General features: G+C 48.1%; 2 protein-coding genes across 12 annotated transcripts in view; one reads left to right on the top strand and one right to left on the bottom strand.

Moving 5' to 3' along the window:
- The window catches only part of Znf185 (zinc finger protein 185 with LIM domain), a 57,507-nt gene extending 42,467 nt beyond the window's left edge, over window positions 1–15,040 (bottom strand). For 2 of the 11 annotated variants that reach the window (XM_037199309.1, XM_037199310.1), the window contains exon 1: window positions 14,468–15,038. The gene's annotated coding sequence lies outside the window, so the exon portion shown is untranslated. Of the gene's footprint in view, window positions 1–14,467 lie in introns of all 11 variants that reach the window. The other 9 variants (XM_037199317.1, XM_037199308.1, XM_037199312.1 and 6 more) reach the window with 9 other exon arrangements.
- On the top strand, window positions 9,485–11,497 carry LOC114687199 (60S ribosomal protein L18-like). Its single transcript, XM_037198816.1, has 2 exons — window positions 9,485–9,596; window positions 10,983–11,497. Exons 1-2 carry the CDS (start codon window positions 9,485–9,487, stop codon window positions 11,495–11,497), a joined length of 627 nt encoding a protein of 208 aa, XP_037054711.1.
- Window positions 15,041–18,167: the final 3,127 nt, after the last annotated feature.

The following is an 18,167-nucleotide window of genomic DNA, read 5'->3' as shown; positions in this document are numbered from 1 at the left end:
CCCACCCCCACCCCCACCAAGTAAGGCTTGATGAAAGGTAATTAGATCATTGGGAGAACTGTTGTATGATAGAATTAATGTCTTGGGAGAACCTGGTTAGTTCTCATGAGTGTTTGATATCCAGAAGCATATCTAGTCCACCTCTAGTTTCTCTCTGGCTTCCCATTTCACCATGTAAGTTGCCTCTCTGACATACAGGTTCTTCTGCCTGCCACTGTGATACCACCAGCTGTGAGATCCTCACCTGAGCTAAGCTGCTGCTAAAATCATGCCTTTGAGTCTCCAGAACTAAATGAGTATCTTTCCTCTCTAAAGCACCAAGTCTCAGATACTACATCATAATAACAGAAAATGAACTCATAGAGGCCCTTTGTGATCCTAGCACACCAAGATCATACAGATTTCCCTTCAGGTATCAGGAATGACAAGTGTCAGTAGAGTTCTGAATGATTTCACTGCTGAATGCCACACCTGCCCATATAGCCATGGCTGCTTACCTGGAGAATATGGAACTTGTAGGCTGTCAGGAACTGTCTGTTCTAGTCATTTTTTAAGGGCAGACCACAGAGAGTGCTAATGGAAAGACTCTGGGGAAGAGAGCTGGCAGCAAGGAAGTTCCAACAGTGCCTTAGAGACTAGTATGGAGCTGAGCCAGCACTGTAGAATTGAGATGGTTAGGATTGAAGCACATCTCAGGCAAAACACCTTTCCGGGTAGGTAGGTGGCTTGGAGGTAGGGAAGAACTCAGGGAACCAGCTGCTTTAGGACTGGACCATCTTTCTTACACCTTAGTACCTATCAGATCTTGCACAAATCAGTTATTCTCTTTAGGATGCCTCAGTTTTATTATCTGCAAGATGAGAGTGAAAAGTCTCTACCTTTCTGGACTGTTGTAACATCAGGAAATATCATTGGGCAGCAGGACTTAAGCCAAGTCACGGTGACTTTCAAGCTGTTTGCTGGAGGAAAGATAGTCAGTGTCCTCCAATCAGTAGAGGAAATGTGGGTATTTGTAGCCCTATTTGGGGTTAGCTCCTCATCCTGTCTCCTCACAGGAACCCAGTACTAAGGAGTTGCCTCAGCATCTGACAAGGAAGAGAATCTGGTCAGGACCAGCAGGTTCCTTGTACTCTGTTCTACCTCCTTACCTCCTCCCTGGCTTGCAGAGAGTGCACCATTCCTCTTCCTCAGCTTTAGGTCTGTTCTCCATGCTGAGAGTCTCAAAGCTGAGGAAAAGGAAAAGCCTAGACTGTGGATTTGGATGTTTCCCTGAATAACCACAGCTGATCCTTTGGACCTAAAGAAAGCCTGGGAGGTTCAGGGGTGTGGGCATTACAGAAAACAAGGCCCTGGCTGTGTTAAGGCAGAAAAGCCTTCCTTCCTGGGGTCTGTCACCCTCTGGGTTCCTTCAGGGCTAGGCTTTGACCAGCTCAGTAATGATGCCAGCTGGCAGGACCTGGACATATTTCCATGGAAGTCAGAGGCACACTAAAAGGGGAAGGAAGGGGGCAAAGACCAGACTAAATTAACCGTGTCAGCGAGAGTCTGCTCTCCCATAAACTGTACCAAGTGCAGACCAGGCAGATTGAATCTTCTGCATGCCAGGAATGATGCCTCATCACGGCATTGAAGCTTCCACATCAGAGTTCTGTTGCTGTTATGATTGCATAAACCCCATTGTCTGCATCCTAGCAGGATGTTGAGTGACCCCATTAGCCAGAATGCATGGGTACAGTCAGTGCCTATAGACCATTGAAGCCTGAGCCCTTGGTCCCTGAGTCTTTTGATGCTACCAAATGAAAAAACTTGGACAGTCCCTCACCTCTTTGCCTGGAAGCAAATGCCCACTTCTTAGTCCCTCAAATCTTACTAGGTCATTTTTGCTGTCTTAACTTATTTTCTGTAAGGCATCTCAAAGAGATACTCCTTTTTAAGACCCAAGGGATTAAGGCCACTGGTTTCCACAGAGGAACTGGGCAAGCAGGTGAAGTTCATTCCCAGTATTAGCAGTCAGATCCATCCTAGGCCAGTACTTAAATTCAGAGCTTGTCAGTTTCTCCTTGATAGATCCAATGGCCATGCTGTCTAGAAGTTTTATAACACATTAGAACCAAATAAGCCACATCTCAAATCAAGACAGACTCATACATGTGCATAATGTAAGAAACAGAGGGTCATTGGCAACTCCTCAGGCAAAGGAGCAAGGACATGTGCCAGAAAAGAAACAGGGCTGGTGCTCCTGCATCAGCTGCTTTCCCTTGAGCCTGACTACATCTCAGAAGTCCAGTTCCTTTTTCAATAAGACGGTAAACCTGAATGGCCTGGGAATGTAGCTCAGTTTTATCAGTACTTGTTGAGTACCCACAAGGCTCTGGGTTCCATCCTCATCACCATATAACTAGGTATATGGTAAATTTCTGTACTCCTAGCATGGGAGGATCAGAAGTGCAAAGTCATCCATGGCCATACAGCAAGTTCAAGATCAGTCTGGGATAAAAGAGACACTGTCTCAAAATATAAAAAAGAAAGAAAAGAAAAAGAAAAAGAAAGAAAGAAAACACATATTGTGGTGTAGAGCTGGGCATGGTGGTATATGACTGTGATCCAGCACTTGGAGGTGGGGGCAGGATGATTAGGAGGCAAGGTCACTCTCAGCTACTCAGCAAGTTCAAAGTCAGCCTAGGTTGTTTTGAGATCCCATAGTGAGAAACAGTAAAGAAAAGATCACTGCTGAAATAAACTGAAGACTAGGGAAGTTCACTGGAGGGAAGAGCCAGGTCAGGAAACCACAAGTTTGCTCCCAGTCTTAGAAACCACAGGGAACCATGAGTAGATGTGTGAGAATCAAGTGCCTAGTAGGATTAAGGGGCCTGTGAGTGCTGTTGGATGAGGTACTGATGGAGGCAGGTAGACTGGGGAAAAGGTCAGCAGTGACCCTGGCTTTAGCCAAAGCTAAGGAGAGGAAGATGCCAGCCCTTTGACTGGCAGATGGGTGTAAACCCCATTTGTCAATCTACCTCACTAAAGTGCATCCCTTTAAAGACTCTTCCTCTGGCATACATCTCTGTCCTATTAGTGCAGTTCTTCTTTAGATTAGACTGCTACAAGGGAAATGGCTGGAGAATCAGGTTTACCTTTAAGAATGTATGTATTGGTGGGAAGGTGAACTGAGACATCTTATAAGAGGACAGACATGTCTGTAGGTGTCAACATTGTTAAGTGTAAACCTGTTGCTCCAACAGTTTCCCTTGTAGCAGTCTAGTCTATATATCCTGATCTCCCAGCTCTTTTAGGACAGTAATTATCCCTGGGAGAAGTCCCCAGGTTTGTCTTCAAGCCTCCTGATCCTTCTAGGTCCCACCCACTTCTAGGTCAGCCTGTAATACCTGGCATGAGGACAGAGGGTCCTTGGGGAGTACTAACAAGACTGGCCTGAATCATAGTGAGTCTGTGAACCATATAACCATCTTCACACACACACCCACATACACATCAGAGATAGAGCACGGATGTCTAGAAGCCCATCTGCAACCCATGGACAGGAAGCATATTTTCAACCTCAAATCACTGTGAGCAAAGTGAGCTGAGGAGAGCCAGTTGGCTACCTCACAGATCAGCCCTGCTAACCCTAGATTTGAGGGCTTCAAATCTCCTGGGGCAAAGTGATGAGATCCAGGTGACTTAGGTATACTCACTGCTGGCCACTTTTACTGCTTCCTCCAAAGCCAGGCACTTAAGTTCTGATATCAACTCTCCTTGCTGAAGGGAGGATACTTCAGACTGGGGCCAACCGCACAGTCCCTCAGCCTTGCCTGGCCTAACTGCTGAAATTATCAGCATGTTCCCATTAAAGCCCATTTGATGGCTACTGCTGGATGGATCAGGGACTAGGAATTCTGGTTTTGGACCTGGGTTTGATTCCCATTACCTGCCATGGTATAATCATTCTGAACACTGTGTGAATATGTGTCGCTATGATTGGTTTAATATACAAGTTGACTGGCCAATAGCAAGGCAGGATAAAGTTAGGTGGAACCATCAAACTGAGGATTCTGGGATGAAGTAGGGTAGAGTCAGAGAGCCACTGGCAGTTGCAGAGAGAAGCGAGATGGGCATACCATACTGAGAAAAGGTAGCAAGTCACATGTCAAAGTGTAGATAAGAAATATGGGTTAAGTGTAAGAGTTATCTAGTAAGAAACCTGAGCTATCAGTCAGCAGTTATAATTTATATTAAGCCTCTATGAGTTTATTTGGGAAGTGGTCACGGCACAGGAAAACTCTGCCTACAATTATCTACATTGAGAGGCTCATAATTGCCTTGTAACTACAGCTGCAGGGGATCCGTTGTCGTCTTTTGGCCTCCAAGAGCAAACATACACAAGTGACAAACACACAGACACACAAACATACGCATAAAAACATTCAGAAAGATGTCAAGAAAGTGCAACATACAGAGGTGAGGTCCCTGCACATTCCCATTCACCCATGTCTAGCTGCTTCCCTGGGTACTCTTCTCTTTTTCTGGGTACTTTGGCCACTTGATCCCATCACAACTGACATCCAGATATGGTCCAGTCTGAAAGCAGACAGTCTTAAACCTCTGCTCCTCTCCCCAAAGTAGCCTCACATGACTGTGACTGCTAACTCACTTAGCTCAGGTCTCCCCATCTGTAAAGTAGATCAGGGCAAGTGGGCCTTCTCCTGGCATGGCACCCTTAAGTTACACTATGTGCTCTATCTGGAATTTTCCATTCCACGAAAATGCTGATGGATGTTCTCGCCTCCCAAATGGCCCACAAAGACACAATTCTAGTCAGAGGGCCTTTTCTATACTACCTTGATGGGGAAATGACTTCTGGCTCTTTGGGAGTTGCCAAATAACTCTTCTTGGGGCTTGGTCTGTGCCACCAGGGAACAAGTAGCTTAACTAAGATCTTCCATGTAAGTGTCCTTTATGGTGTCCCCCTGAAGCCCCACTTCACAGTACCCTACATCACAATACCTCTTTCTTGCCAACTGGATGTAAATTTCTGATCTGTACTTGTCTCTTGGGGCAGGTTAGGCTGAGAAAGGCAAAGAGAACAATAGAAGGAAGTATTCTGGCCTGTCTGAGTGATGGAGATGGGAACAGTCCTTCCTACTATTAGATGATCCCAAAGCATTAATGGGTGGTAAGTTCCTTTTCTAGCTACCTCCTTACTATTGCAGCTTCTCAAGGCTGCCAAGCAACCTCTGGGAAAGAAGTCCTTGCCCTGATTGGACAGACAGAAACAACAAGCCAATGAGGGAGCTGCAAAGATCTTGTTTTTCTAGACTACTAAGGCCTGTTTTTTTTTTTTTTTTTTTTTTTGACAGAGGCATCAGAGGAGAGTCAGAGGAGAGTGAGAGTGACCATGAGAGCTGCTGCACACAGGGACAGAGGGAGTGGGGACTCAACTGATAGTGACACAATGTGAGAAAACAGAGATGAGAACAGGAGCAGCAGCAGCAGCAGCCTTTTGCTCCACAAGGCCTTGCTCTGTCTCTAAAACTAACTCAGAAGGTTTAGCAAAATCTCCTACACCACACACACACACACACACACACACACACACACACACACACAGCTCCATACCCGCCACCATTCATGTACACCTCCACATACACTCACCACATACACATACCACATACACCAGAAACACACACACTGCATATACATCGCACATTCATACATACACCCCACACCACACATATACATATCACACACCATCCATGCATATATACACACTCACACACATGCACAACACACATACACACCCCACACAAAAATACGCATGCATACAACACTCCTATACACACACCACACACATACACCCTAGACCCCCACACACTACATACCACACACATACCACCCATACCTATACACACACACACACACACACACCACAGACAAACATATACACACTCTTTCTCCCCATATACATATCACACATACACACACCACAGATCACCCCTATCTATATACACACCACACACATAACATATCCCACACAACAAATAATAATTCCACACCCTGCACATACTCCCCTACACATACGCATACCAAACACACACAAACACACACACAACACACACACACAAACATACCATATACTTCACATACATACACAACACCACACACACCACACACCCTCCACATATCCCTCCATATACATGCATGTGCGCACACACATACACACACACATACATGCACTACCCACCCCACATCTACATATATCCTGATCACACATTCCTCACTCACAAACCACATACATGACACACACGTACATACACAGATCACATACAGCAATCACATACCCCCCCACATGCATTCTTGATTACCTTTGGGAGGTACCCACCCCCCCTCCCCCCAAAAATCTCATTTTCCCACTCCTCTCTGGCTCAGGGTTACAACTTAGTCCCACTTGGTCATATTGTACTAAACATAGAGGGAGAGGAAACCATGGGAGAAAGGAAAGTGTCAGGTGGTCTGTCTAAGGAGTTAGCCTCCTTCTGACCAAGTCCAGGCTCCTTGATGCTCTAGCCTGGAGGTAGGAATCCCTGGGTGCCACTCTATCCTAGGGCCCTCACTCTGGTCTTGCTGCTCTTCTCATATCCACCCACCCCAAAGAGCTGGAGTGGATATTGGGAAGAGATAAGATGGACTTATCCAATCAGCAGCTGGCCCTCAGCTCTTGGCCCACTGGCCCTACATTAGACCTCTTTCTTTCTTTCTTTCTTTCTTTCTTTCTTTCTTTCTTTCTTTCTTTCTTTCTTTTTCTTTCTTTCTTTCTTTCTTTCTTTCTTTCTTTCTTTCTTTCTTTCTTTCTTTCTTTCTTTCTTTTTTTTTTTTTTTTTTTTTTTTTTTTTTTTTTTTTTTTTTTTTTTTTTTTTTTTTTTTTTTTTTTTTTTTTTTTTTTCTTTCTTCTCTTTTCTTTCTTTCTTTCTTTCTTCTTTCTTTCTTTCTTTCTTTCTTTCTTTCTTTCTTTCTTTCTTTCCTCCCTTCCCCCTCCCTCCCTCCCTTCCTTCCTCCCCTTTCTTTTTTCTCCCTTCCCTTTTCTTTCTTTCTTTCTTTCTTTTCTTTCTTTTTTTTTCTTTCTTTCTTTCTCTCTCTTTCTCTCTTTCTTTCTCTCTCTTTCTCTTTCTCTCTCTCTCTCTCTCTCTCTCTCTCTCTTTCTTTCTTTCTTTCTTTCTTTCTTTCTTTCTTTCTTTCTTTCTTTCTTTCTTTCTTTCTTTCTTTCTTTCTTTCTTTCTTATCCCAGGCCACTATGTAGCCAAGGATGACTGTTAGCAGGGTGACAAGGAGATGCTGCCAGAGGGCATAGGTGACAGGGCTTGTTTGAGTGCTTGTTTGCTAGACACTGGTCTGAGTGCAAGCAAGAGCAGGGGGGGGGGTAATAAACTGTTCCCAACTCCACTTCTCCAAGCTTGCAAACCAGGTTTACAGAGATCACACCACAGTTCTGGTTTTTTAGTACAGAATCCACATCTCAGCCCTAGATGGACTCCCTAGGCATGGGGGGGGGAGCAAGATAGAGCAAGAGCATGTAACCCAGTGGTTAAATACAGATGGATCAAGTGACATCTGTATGAATCCAATAAGGCTGGAGATTCCCAGTGTAGGTGCCCAATGTCAGCCTGACATTAGGCCATGCTGTAGAAAAGGTTTGCCTGCAAGTATTTCTCTGTTGTTTGGGGGCAAAGGCTTGCACCTACTGTGACAGAGCCAGAGGCTTAGAATGTGGCTGGGAATGAGCTCTTCTTCACACCTGGTCATGAGGATAGCAACAGTGACACTAAGTTCCAGTATCCCAGGAATTTGCTCTCCAAGATGGATGAATGCAGTCAATACTAATCTCTTGGATGGGCACTGCTTGGGGGTGGGGGTGGGGGTGAGAAACAGTCTCAAAGACAGTTGGTCTGTGGGAAGGAGAATGCATTCTCATACTAGCTCTGTCACCCTGGGACAACCCTCCTTCTACCCACATGGGACCTTGGTCCCTTACTACTGTGTATGAGTACAGGACCAAACTTGGAAAATCAAAATCTGCAAGGGAGACAGACCCCTGATGTTACAGCTGTCCTGAAAGAGCCTGATTTGGGCTCTTCAACTCTGAGAATCCAAGCTTCCTGAGCCCTAGAACCCAGCCAGCCTAGGTAGCTCCTTGGCCTGAGTCCTTCCAACCCTCCCTTATTGCCCAATCCAACCTGTGCCAGCAGACACAAAGATGGCCTTAGGGAAGCCCTGTTCTCAAAAGGCACACGAGCCCGTATCTGGTTTTTCCTGTGGGGAAGGCAGGGGCTTCAAAGCAGCTTCTCTGCTCATCACCCTGTCCACCAGAACCCAAAGAGTGTTTGCTGCTTTGTATGGCTGGTGGGAGGTCAGCATAGTAGGGAAAGTCTTGGCTGTGGCTGTCTCCCTCTAGGGGCTGCAGAAGGAAGTGCAAGAATGAGCAGGTACATTGGGTTTGCCAGGTTGGAAAAAGCACTGGGTTCTCAGTTCAGGTCATTGCCAGGAGTAAGAGGGGCTGAGAAATGCTAGAATTCAGGAAACACAACCTCTACCCCCAATTCACACTCAGCATACTTAGCTGTGCTAGTTCAATCCTTTCTCAAGGAATGCACTTGGCCCACGGAAGTTTGGACCCAGGCTGACCTAAGCTAGCACTCCAGCTGCCAACTCGATTCTCTAGGCCAAAAGGACTGGAATGGTGAAATGATCCACTTGTGAGGCAGCCTCCTGTGGCCAGGTTTTGTAACCCTGGGCATTCTGATTCCCACTGTCTTCCACTGGAGCCCCATCAGTAGTCAGCAGACAGGTTGCTTTTCACCCATAAGGACCTAGAAGAGATACTACTGCCGCTGGTCCAGGAGGTGCTGAGATCAAGAGCTGGGATTAGGAAGGGAGTTAGTTGCAAGTGATTTAGAGACCTTAGACAGAGCCGGCTCTGCAAGAGCAAAGGCTGAGCAGGAGCTGGCTCCATTCTGAGCTCCCGAGTCTGTTGCTCAGTGTACAGGTCCTAGGAACTGAAGGCTGGGCCCCTCTGGCAAGATCTTGTAACCTGTCTGCAATGCTGTAGTCACTGAGGCTCCCGCCTGCAAGCCAACAAGGCAGAAGGAAGGAGGAATACTACGTGGAAAAAAAAGTTGGAAGAAACTTGGGTTGCAGAGGGGAAAATGTAATATGGAAAAAGCAAGCATGGCAGGGGAGTGTATTTTTAAATGTGCTTTACAGGTAAATGACTTCTGCATGAAAGTTTGGAATTTCACCTCCTGCCATCCCAACCCCAAACCTCAGATTCTAGACTTCTTGGCGTCTGTGTTAGAGGAATTCTGGGAGGAAGATGTCTGAGGCAGGCCAAGTCCTTCCCAACTGAGTAGGGAGCTAAAACCCCAAAAGGGAAGGGGTACTGTTAGCTATCTGCCATTCCCAAGACCCTAGAATATTTCTGGCTCCCCTAGGAATGGAATTAAACACCTGCTTGGAGAAACTGGGCCACTTCAGGGGTGCCTTGGACTACAGGACTAGTGAGGAATGCTGGGAAGAGCTCTCAGAGATGCCTCTGAGATACCTGGGTGAGGCCAGTCTGCTGAGGATAGCAGGACCATGGGACCTCCTGCTCTCAACAAGACCCCTTCTCTAATTCTCCGTATGAGCAATTTACATTGCTACCATTGTTACCTCTACAGCTATACCACAAGAAAGGGACCGAGGAACTCACAGGCCTTCCTCCACAGTCCTAGCTACCTGTGCACTTTCACATCTTCACATCCCGATAGTTATTTCTGCAACTTGAGATCTAACGTTTCATGTTAGCCCTAGTCACTCAGAGATGCTATCTTCATCTGCAGATGGGCACGTCATGGGTCAAAAAGGGCTGGGGATTCTGGAACCCACCACCACCTCAACATTTTCTCCCTTGGTCCTTCATGAGTATCCCAAGTCCTCACAGCTGCCACCTGTTCAACCTTTGTCAGAGCACAAAGAAACAAGAACTCAGCCCCACTTGCTCCTAACTTTGGCCCAAACTGCTCCTGTCCTTCTTGCAAGGGATCCTCTAGTGAGGATGAAAGGAGAACTACCCAGCAGTTACTCCAGCACCTAAAAATGTTTCTCTCCATAACTTTCCACACTCCAGGCCCTCTATACCCTCCATCACACTTTCCTGCCCACTTTAAACCCAAAGTCCCTTTCACTCTGTCCTTGCCTCTACAACAACCCCCATTTTGGGATAAGAATATGGAAGCCAAGAGATGAGAAGGCATTCGCCCAAGGTCACATTTTCTTTTCTGCAACAAGCACCCATGGAAAGCTACTGGTCAGATTGGGTGTTAGGGAGATAGACAGGAGTGAGAGGAAGAGAGATAGATCCTGTGGGCCCTAACAGAGTGCTGCATTTTCCAAGGAGGCACCCTTGGATCAGGTCCTAAACTATAAAAGAATGAGTAGGAGATGAGTGCACACATGGGCAGAAGTGGTGAAGCAAGGTCTGCTTTTTGGGTTTTGTGGGTTTTTTTCTTTCTAGGCTAAACCAGGCAGTGCCTAATGTCAGCATTTTCAACAGGGATCCCCATTCCTGTGACTGGAATCCTGGTGCCTCTTCTTTCCATGTGGCAACCCTCTGCCACATCAAGCTCTCTGGGAAAGTGACTTAGTCATCAGAAAGTGTTGTTCTGAGCCAAACATCACAGGAATTACCCTAGGGGGTTGAACCTCATGCTGAGATATGCTTACAGAAAGATCCAAAGACAGGGACCACCAATAGGCATCACCAGTAGCTTGGGCTTGCCCACCACTGGCCCCAGAGGCCAGGTTTTCTCTGAATCCAGGGTGTGTCTCCAGAGCTCCACAGCCTCCCCAGGCCACCAGCGGTAACCTCAAGGGTCTGTGCAAGAAGAGGGGCTACAAAACAGGCATTAACAAGTAAGTAAAGAACTGCCTGCTTTCTGGACCTGGCTGAGCAGGAGGCACCATCACGGATGTTGACATTCACCACAACAATGACCAAAAGGTTCGGTGCAAGGAGCCCAAGAGCCAAGGCATCTACCTGTGGCTGCTAGTCAAGCTGTACAGGTTTTTGGCCAGACGAACCAACTCGACCTTCAATCAGGTTGTGCTGAAAAGGTTGTTTATGAGTCGCACTAACCAGCCACCTCTGTTCCTGTTCTGGATGATCCGAAAGATGAAGCTTCCTGGCCGTGAGAACAAGACAGCTGTGGTTGTGGGGATAGTCACAGAAGATGTGTGGATTCTCGAAGTACCCAAACTGAAGGTGTGTGCACTGTGGGTGAGCAGCCGCACCCGAAGTCGCACCCTCAAGGCTGGGAGTAAGATCCTCACCTTTGACCAGCTGGCCCTGGAATCTCCCAAGGGCCGTGACACTGTGCTCCTGTCTGGTCCTCAGAAGCGCCGAGAGGTATACTGGCATTTTGGCTGTGCTAGAGGCAGAAGGGTTAGCTGTGGCTACAAAAACTAACCTTGGATCCTACTGTTATTAAAAAGAAAAAAAAAAGAACTGCCCATCTTCTGCTTTACCTATTCCCCAAGTTCCTAGCTCTCTCTCAGAACAAGAAGTCAGCACTGCCCACAGGAAAAGCCCAGACTGTGTTTCTGAGAGCAGCCTCTAGGTTTCTCCAGCAAATTCCCCAGGGACATCTACTTGAGCTGCAGATTCCTTCCAGCCTCCTCACCTCTGAGTCTGAGTCTGCACATCAGCCCTGGAGAACAACACGCACAGGGCCTCTTGGCCTTGAGTTTTCCAGCCTCTTCCCTACCCAGACCCCACTCCCTCTTCCCTGTCCATACCCTCTAACTTTGGTCATTCTAGCAGGGAAAGTGAACTGAAAAGACCTGCCAAATGCTTTCACGTGGATCCACAGAAAGTAAAAGGGCTCCATTCTGTGTCTCAGTTTCCCTTTGGGAAAAATGAACTGACTCCAGCTATGTCAATGGAGAATCAGCTCATACCAAGACCAGGGCAGTGTGCTAAAGGGACTGACAGTAGATGAGGGGGATGAACTATCCAACATATTGTCCCTAGCAGGGTCTCCTGTCATTGAGGATAGTGTCTTTACAGCCTTATGGGTAAGAGAAAGGCCCAGAGGCCACAATGAGTTCAGAATCCAGCTCAGCAACCATCCACTTGTACAAACCTGGGCATGCCACCCAACCTCTTACGGCCTTGATTTCCCCCCTCGTGTTCAAGCAGCTTGGTACAAGGAGAGGGTTTAACCAGGGATGATGGTTTCCTCCTCTGGTCATGGGAGCAAGAGGTGAGGTAGGGCGTAGTTTGGGATGAAAAAGCTGGATAAGTTGTGGGTTCCCAGGTCTATTCCCAACCATGGGTACCCAAAGTCTGGAGTTCAACATGAGAAGTTTCTCCAAGCAACAGAGACCTAGAAAGTAGCTTTTTCTTTCCTGGCAGTGATCCTATCCTATGTCACCACAGGGCTGGCAATGAAAGTGGCCTCAGGGCTCAGCAAGCAGAAGGCAAATTTGTGTTATGTATGACCTGGCACAATATAGGCTATGGCTTGAAGCAACATCCCAGCTAAAGGGATAAGTCATATATGGAGGCTTCAGTGAGAAAGGAGAAGGGCAGGTTTCTGGCTTTCAGAATGCATCAAGCCAGAATTGGGAGTGTTTTCTTGGCATACAACTGAAGACAGTTCTAGAACAGGTACCAATGCCTACCTTAGCCAGGTGCTGAGTGCTGGGAAACCAGAATCCCTGACCTAGCAGGTCTTAGAAGCCTTTAAAGGCCTCTGGGAGCCCAAAGCAGTTTGAGGAAGGGTTGTGCTAGGTTCTAGATGCTCCTGGGACTACTACCCTCCCAACTTGAGGACACACAATCACTCCTGTTATGATTCAGATGGCAGCTCCTTCTGGAGTGATCTGTCCCTTTAAAGACTTCTTTTTGTTAAATGTTGGGCTGATTTCTCTCCTACCCATCTTGACCTGGAGGCTGCTGGACTCTCATTCAAAGTCTACCTAATCTTTCCAGCTAGGTTGGCATCTCTGATCCATGTTTAGGGAGCCACCAGTGCTTTAATGACTCTCAAAGCTACAGCACCCTCTGTAGCCACCTTTGTCATTGACTCATGAGTGTCCAGAGGATGGAAATGAACATATTTTGAGCACCTGCTGTGTACTTGGTCTTGACCTAGGTACCTTTTGTCAGTTCCACCCCACTGAGTTCAGAGCCCCAGCCAGAGCTGAGGATTGATGGTGCTGTTCCTTCCAAACCTGTAGTGAGTGGGCTGAGGGTGGTGAGGTGAACAGTACATACACCAAAGCCCTCCAGCAAGTTGTACCTGGTGAGTGCATCTGTGCCCTGGAGACTTGTTGGCACCCAAGCTGGCACTGTTTGCTCAGATGAGCCAGTTGAGGCTGTGGGAAGATAACCTTCCAAGCCTCCCACTGCAGCTCTGTGATTCAGAGTCCCTCATCACTATTTAGGCTTATCAGTTTGTGGAAACCTCCTTCCTCACCCAGACCAGGCACTATGATGAGAAATCCAAAGAGCCATGAGACCAAGACAAGACCAAGAGCAGGTGTCACCACCTGCCTTAATATCAAGACTCAGTACATATGGCTTGTGGAGAACACAACTCTCAACAAACTTCAGAGATTCCACAGCCCTGGAGGGGAAGGTGGGCCTGGTAGGCTTCTCTCTTTGACCAGCGGAGCTGCCAGGTGCCACAGCTTGGAAGGAAGTGGCAGAGCTGACAGGAGGGCCTGAGTTTTCAGCCTTTCTCAGAGGCCAAGTATCATTATGCAGTTCCAAAGAGGATGAGGCTCTTGGCTCTCCCTTCCCCCGCACAAACAATCCAGTCATAGAGCCTGTGCACAGCAGATCCTGCTGATAACACCACAGTGACATTTGATTCGGCGCCTTCTGTCTGAGTATAAGCAGCTCCCTTCTGAGATCATCCAATGCCCAGTACATGTCTATCACAAACCACCATCAAGTCCCTTTGTCCTAGGCTCCAGGCCAGTGACAGGGGATTCTTAGAGTAAGCTTGCCTCTGCATCTCAGTTTCTTTATCTACAAAATGGGCACATTTTACTGAGAATGTGGTATTTCGTGATTTTTGCAAAACGCCAACTCTAGGCTCACCCTGTCCCCTCCTCCCTCAGTCAGCAGTTTACTAACAAACGGTCTCATCCTCAAATGGTCAGGAGAGAGAGACAAGGCCAGCCAGAGGGCCACTTGCCTTGGTTGGTCACACTAAAGTACCCTGCTTCTCAGTTTCTTCACCCAGAGTGAAAAGCAGAAAACCGAGAGTACTGTCTCCCTGACTGGAACCCCAGAATCCCTTGGAGCGAGTATGAATTATGGGTAGAGAAACCGAGACTCTGCTTGTGCCCAGGAGGACACAAACCGGGTACCCTTTGCTGCCTCCCTGTCGGCCGCGTCCTTAGGACGGCAACTCAACAACCCTACCTGGTACAGGTGCCTGGCTTGTTGGACGGGCGGCGAGTCGGGCGGGCGTGGTGCTCGGGCTCCCTCGGGTGGGCAGTGCTGGACCCTACCGAGCTGTGTTGGCGGGCGAGGGGCGCAGCGAAGAGCGCGCCTGGAAACGAGGTGGCACAGACTGGGCTCCGCCCGCCCAAGAACAAACAGGTTTTCTCCGGCTGCAGGGAGCCTCGCCCCTTGCCCCTCCCCTCGGCCGGCCTCCTTCCTCTGCCCTCTCCTGGGGTAGGTAGATGCGCCTGGCACATTCCGCACATTCTCCCACCAGTGTCCTCGGTCCTCCCACCCCTTCCTTGCTCCGCCTTGTGGAGCTGCTGGAGAAATCAAGGCTGTGTCTCCACTGGCCTGGCTTGGAGCAAGCTCCAGAAAGTTTTGCCGCCATGAAAAACTTCCACGCTAATTCCTCTGGGCACCCGGCCCCGGGGGCCGGGAGGCCTCCACCATGTAAAGGGCTCCCCCACTGCCTAGTGGCGTCCCTGCCTGCGCCTGGCGAGATCTGGACCAGGCTCAGGGCCAACGACTTCCACAGATGCAGGCGGATCAGTTCTGTAGAGAACTACTGTGCCTAGATCCATTTTACAGATGGAGATCCCAGACAGGGGCGGGGAAAGGACCGGAGTTGTGGGGGTGGGGTGGCGACTGGTGGCTGAGATCATGCAGGAAGTCAGGCAGAGGAGAAAAAAAGAGCGAGCAAGAAACTTCTGTCTGGTGCCTGGCAAAACTTGCACCCTGGTAGTCCATTCTTGGATGGAGTGGGTGAGACACAAAAATCAGGGCCACCTCTCAGGCCAGACCAGAAGACACACATTCAGTGACATTCATTCACACTTGTTGGATACTTAATGTGTGCAAGGCACTGACCGGGTGGGATGATGTAGTGAGTGTCAAACTTAAGAGAATATCCGACAAAGGCTCCTAACCCTATCTGTGAGATCAGGGAAGGACTTCCAACAGAAGAGATAGTTAAAACCAGCTCAAGCAACAGCCTATCAGGTTGACAGGCTCAAAAAAGAAAACAAGAAAAAGAAAAAAGGCCAATAGGTCCTACTTCTCAAGTCTTACCAATTTTATAGTCATTGCAGTGGCCTTCAAATCTGCCTACTGGTGTCCCTGCCTGCAACTTATACTTCCTTCCTACCCAGCTATCACACAGAAGTCTGGTTAAGCAGCTTCATTGGGTGAATATGACCAGATGCTACCTGCTTAGAGCTCTTTCCTGCAGTTTCCTGTTGCTCTTCAAATCAAAGGAGATGTCTTTAGAAGGCCTAATGGTTCACTGTGGTCAACCTCTCTCTGCAAGACCAGCCACTCTTACTCACCCTGACTTCCCATGTCTTCTGAGTACATCATGTGTCCTCACACCTCAGACATTTGTTCCTGTACTCACACTCTTGAAGTGCCCTTCCTATATCCCTCTGCTAGTGAACTCAGTCATTCCTCAGACTTCATCCAACCATTTGTAAATTCTTTCTGGCCTGCCACCTAGTCAAATTGACCACTTCCTTCTGTTCAATCACTTCCCTTTATTCTCGATGGTGAGGTTGGCACACTGTCTGATTATCTCTGGATCACAGAGACCAGCCCAGGGGATCTGGGACATTTGTAGAAGGAAGAGATGAGAGATTGCAATTCTAAAAGAAGCGTTCTTCTTTTTGTGGGGTTTATCAGACAGCAAGAAAGTGCTCTGTGTGTTCTGGGGGAGTGGTTAATCTTTGTCTCCTGCCAGCAGGTGTTTTTCTCCTTTCAATTTAGTTGGCCCCAGGCTAGTGGCCAGCATCTAATGCTTCTTACCCTTCTCCCACAGAGGCTACTTATGGTCTTGTATTTGGCTTGGCATCCTAGCTCCCAAACATACTAACTATATGGCCTAGAGTAGATGACACACCTTTTTTGAACCTAGCCTAAAAGGAGGCAGAATGTAAAACAAAGTGATACACCCTAGGGATGAGTAAGGTGGTAGCACTTGTCTCCCAAAGCCCTCTAGAAAACAGAAAGCTCTGCCCCAGAACCTTGAATCAGGATGGAGCACATGAAGAACATGAGCAAGAATGGTGTCCAATAGCATAGCTGGCCACTGAGGGTTGCACCAGACCTCAAGTTCTTTTCCTGCCCAAAGTGACTCAGCCCCTGCTCAGGATAGATCCCTCATGACAGCTCTAACCAAAGAGACCAGCCTTTGACACCTTCCTCCCAGCCAGGCTGCCAGGCCCTGCAGGGGTTCTTGCCTGCAAACGAGTTTGACTCGAATGGTAGGTGCCCTGCCCTGCCCACCTGTTCACTGTCCCAACAGAATCTTCCAATGATGCTTTCCACTCCCACCCTCTTCCAGGGCTACCTCCAGTCACCTCAGCTAGGCACCATTTGGGGAGGAGGGATGCTATGTAGCCCATGCTGGTCTCAGACTCACAGCAATCTTGGACTCAGCCTCCCAAGTGCTAGGATACGGATAATGTACAAGTAACATGCACTCAGATAAACCAAGTACTGTCATATGACCAAGCCCCTCTATTAGGGATATTTTTTCTCTGGGGACATCAGGTACTCTTTTACCCATTCTCAGCTGTCAAGTTGTTGTCTTCATGAACCTTTCCTTAGACTTTCCTCAAGTTCTAGCCCAAGGTTTTTGTGGCCCTCCTTTCCATTACTGTGCCTTAGTCCCTGGCTCAGTTCCAAGACTAGCCAAAAAGCCTCCCCCTTTCAGAGTTGCAATTTCCCTCTCCATCTTTTCTTTCTAGCTCTGGTATTCCTTGAGCTTGTGTAGCAGTGCCCAAGGGGACTGGGCAGTAGCCCCCAGGAATGCCGTCAAGAAGGCATTGAAAGCACAGGTGGTGGTTCTTAAGTGTAGAAGGCTCAAAGAGCAGGCTGGACTACCAGGAAAGGAAAGGGGTGGTAGGCAGTATCCCTGTTTAGAGGGAGTCATAGCTCAGGAGTAGGTATATACCCAAAATAGCTTCTCCAGAAGGCCAGATTGAAGTCAACAGATGGGCCAGAGGACAGGTGGCTGTCTGAGAGAATGGGCCAGCAGGATTACTAAGCTCCCAAGTTGCCCCCTTCTCATTTGCAAGGTTGGAAGCAGAACCCGGCAGGCCTATTTAGCTGAAGCTTTCCCAGGCTTGGAAGGGAAAACCAGGTGGTACCCTGAAAGCTTTCAGGACCCAGAGGTATCCGAGGTAGGATCCCTATACCAGAGTACATTGGAGACAAATGGCCTGAACCCTGCAGCCGTACACATGGAGAAATGGAAGCAGGGAAAGGGACCTTAAGATCACACAGCTAGTCTGGTGCAGAGTTGAGCTCCGGAGGCTCTGGATGGACTATGTGTTCAATTGGTAGAAGCTGGGGTGTTCGAGTTTGTGTATAGGGAGTGCCACATTCCTGCTTGTACCCTAATCCCCTCTTCCCCTCCCTCCTTCCCAGGTCCCGCCCTGCTGCCTCATCCTGCTAAGCTCTTCAACCAGTTTATACTTGCTGGGTGACTCTGCTGACTCTCAGCAGGGTGCGTCCCCTGGGGCTAGGGGTCCCCAAACTAGCCAGAGCTATACCCAGAAAGAGACCTCATGGAGCCCTGAGCTTGTGATACTAGGCCTCTTTGCTTGTATTCAGTTCAGCTGCTAGGAGGTAGCCCAAACTCTTAGAATTTGGGGTGAGTTTCTCACCTACAAAATATTGC

This window comes from Peromyscus leucopus, chromosome X, assembly GCF_004664715.2.
Source record: "Peromyscus leucopus breed LL Stock chromosome X, UCI_PerLeu_2.1, whole genome shotgun sequence".
NCBI classification, from domain to species: domain Eukaryota; kingdom Metazoa; phylum Chordata; class Mammalia; order Rodentia; family Cricetidae; genus Peromyscus; species Peromyscus leucopus.
The sequence above is the reverse complement of the archived record's forward strand: the minus strand, read 5'-3'. Positions and strand labels throughout refer to the sequence as shown.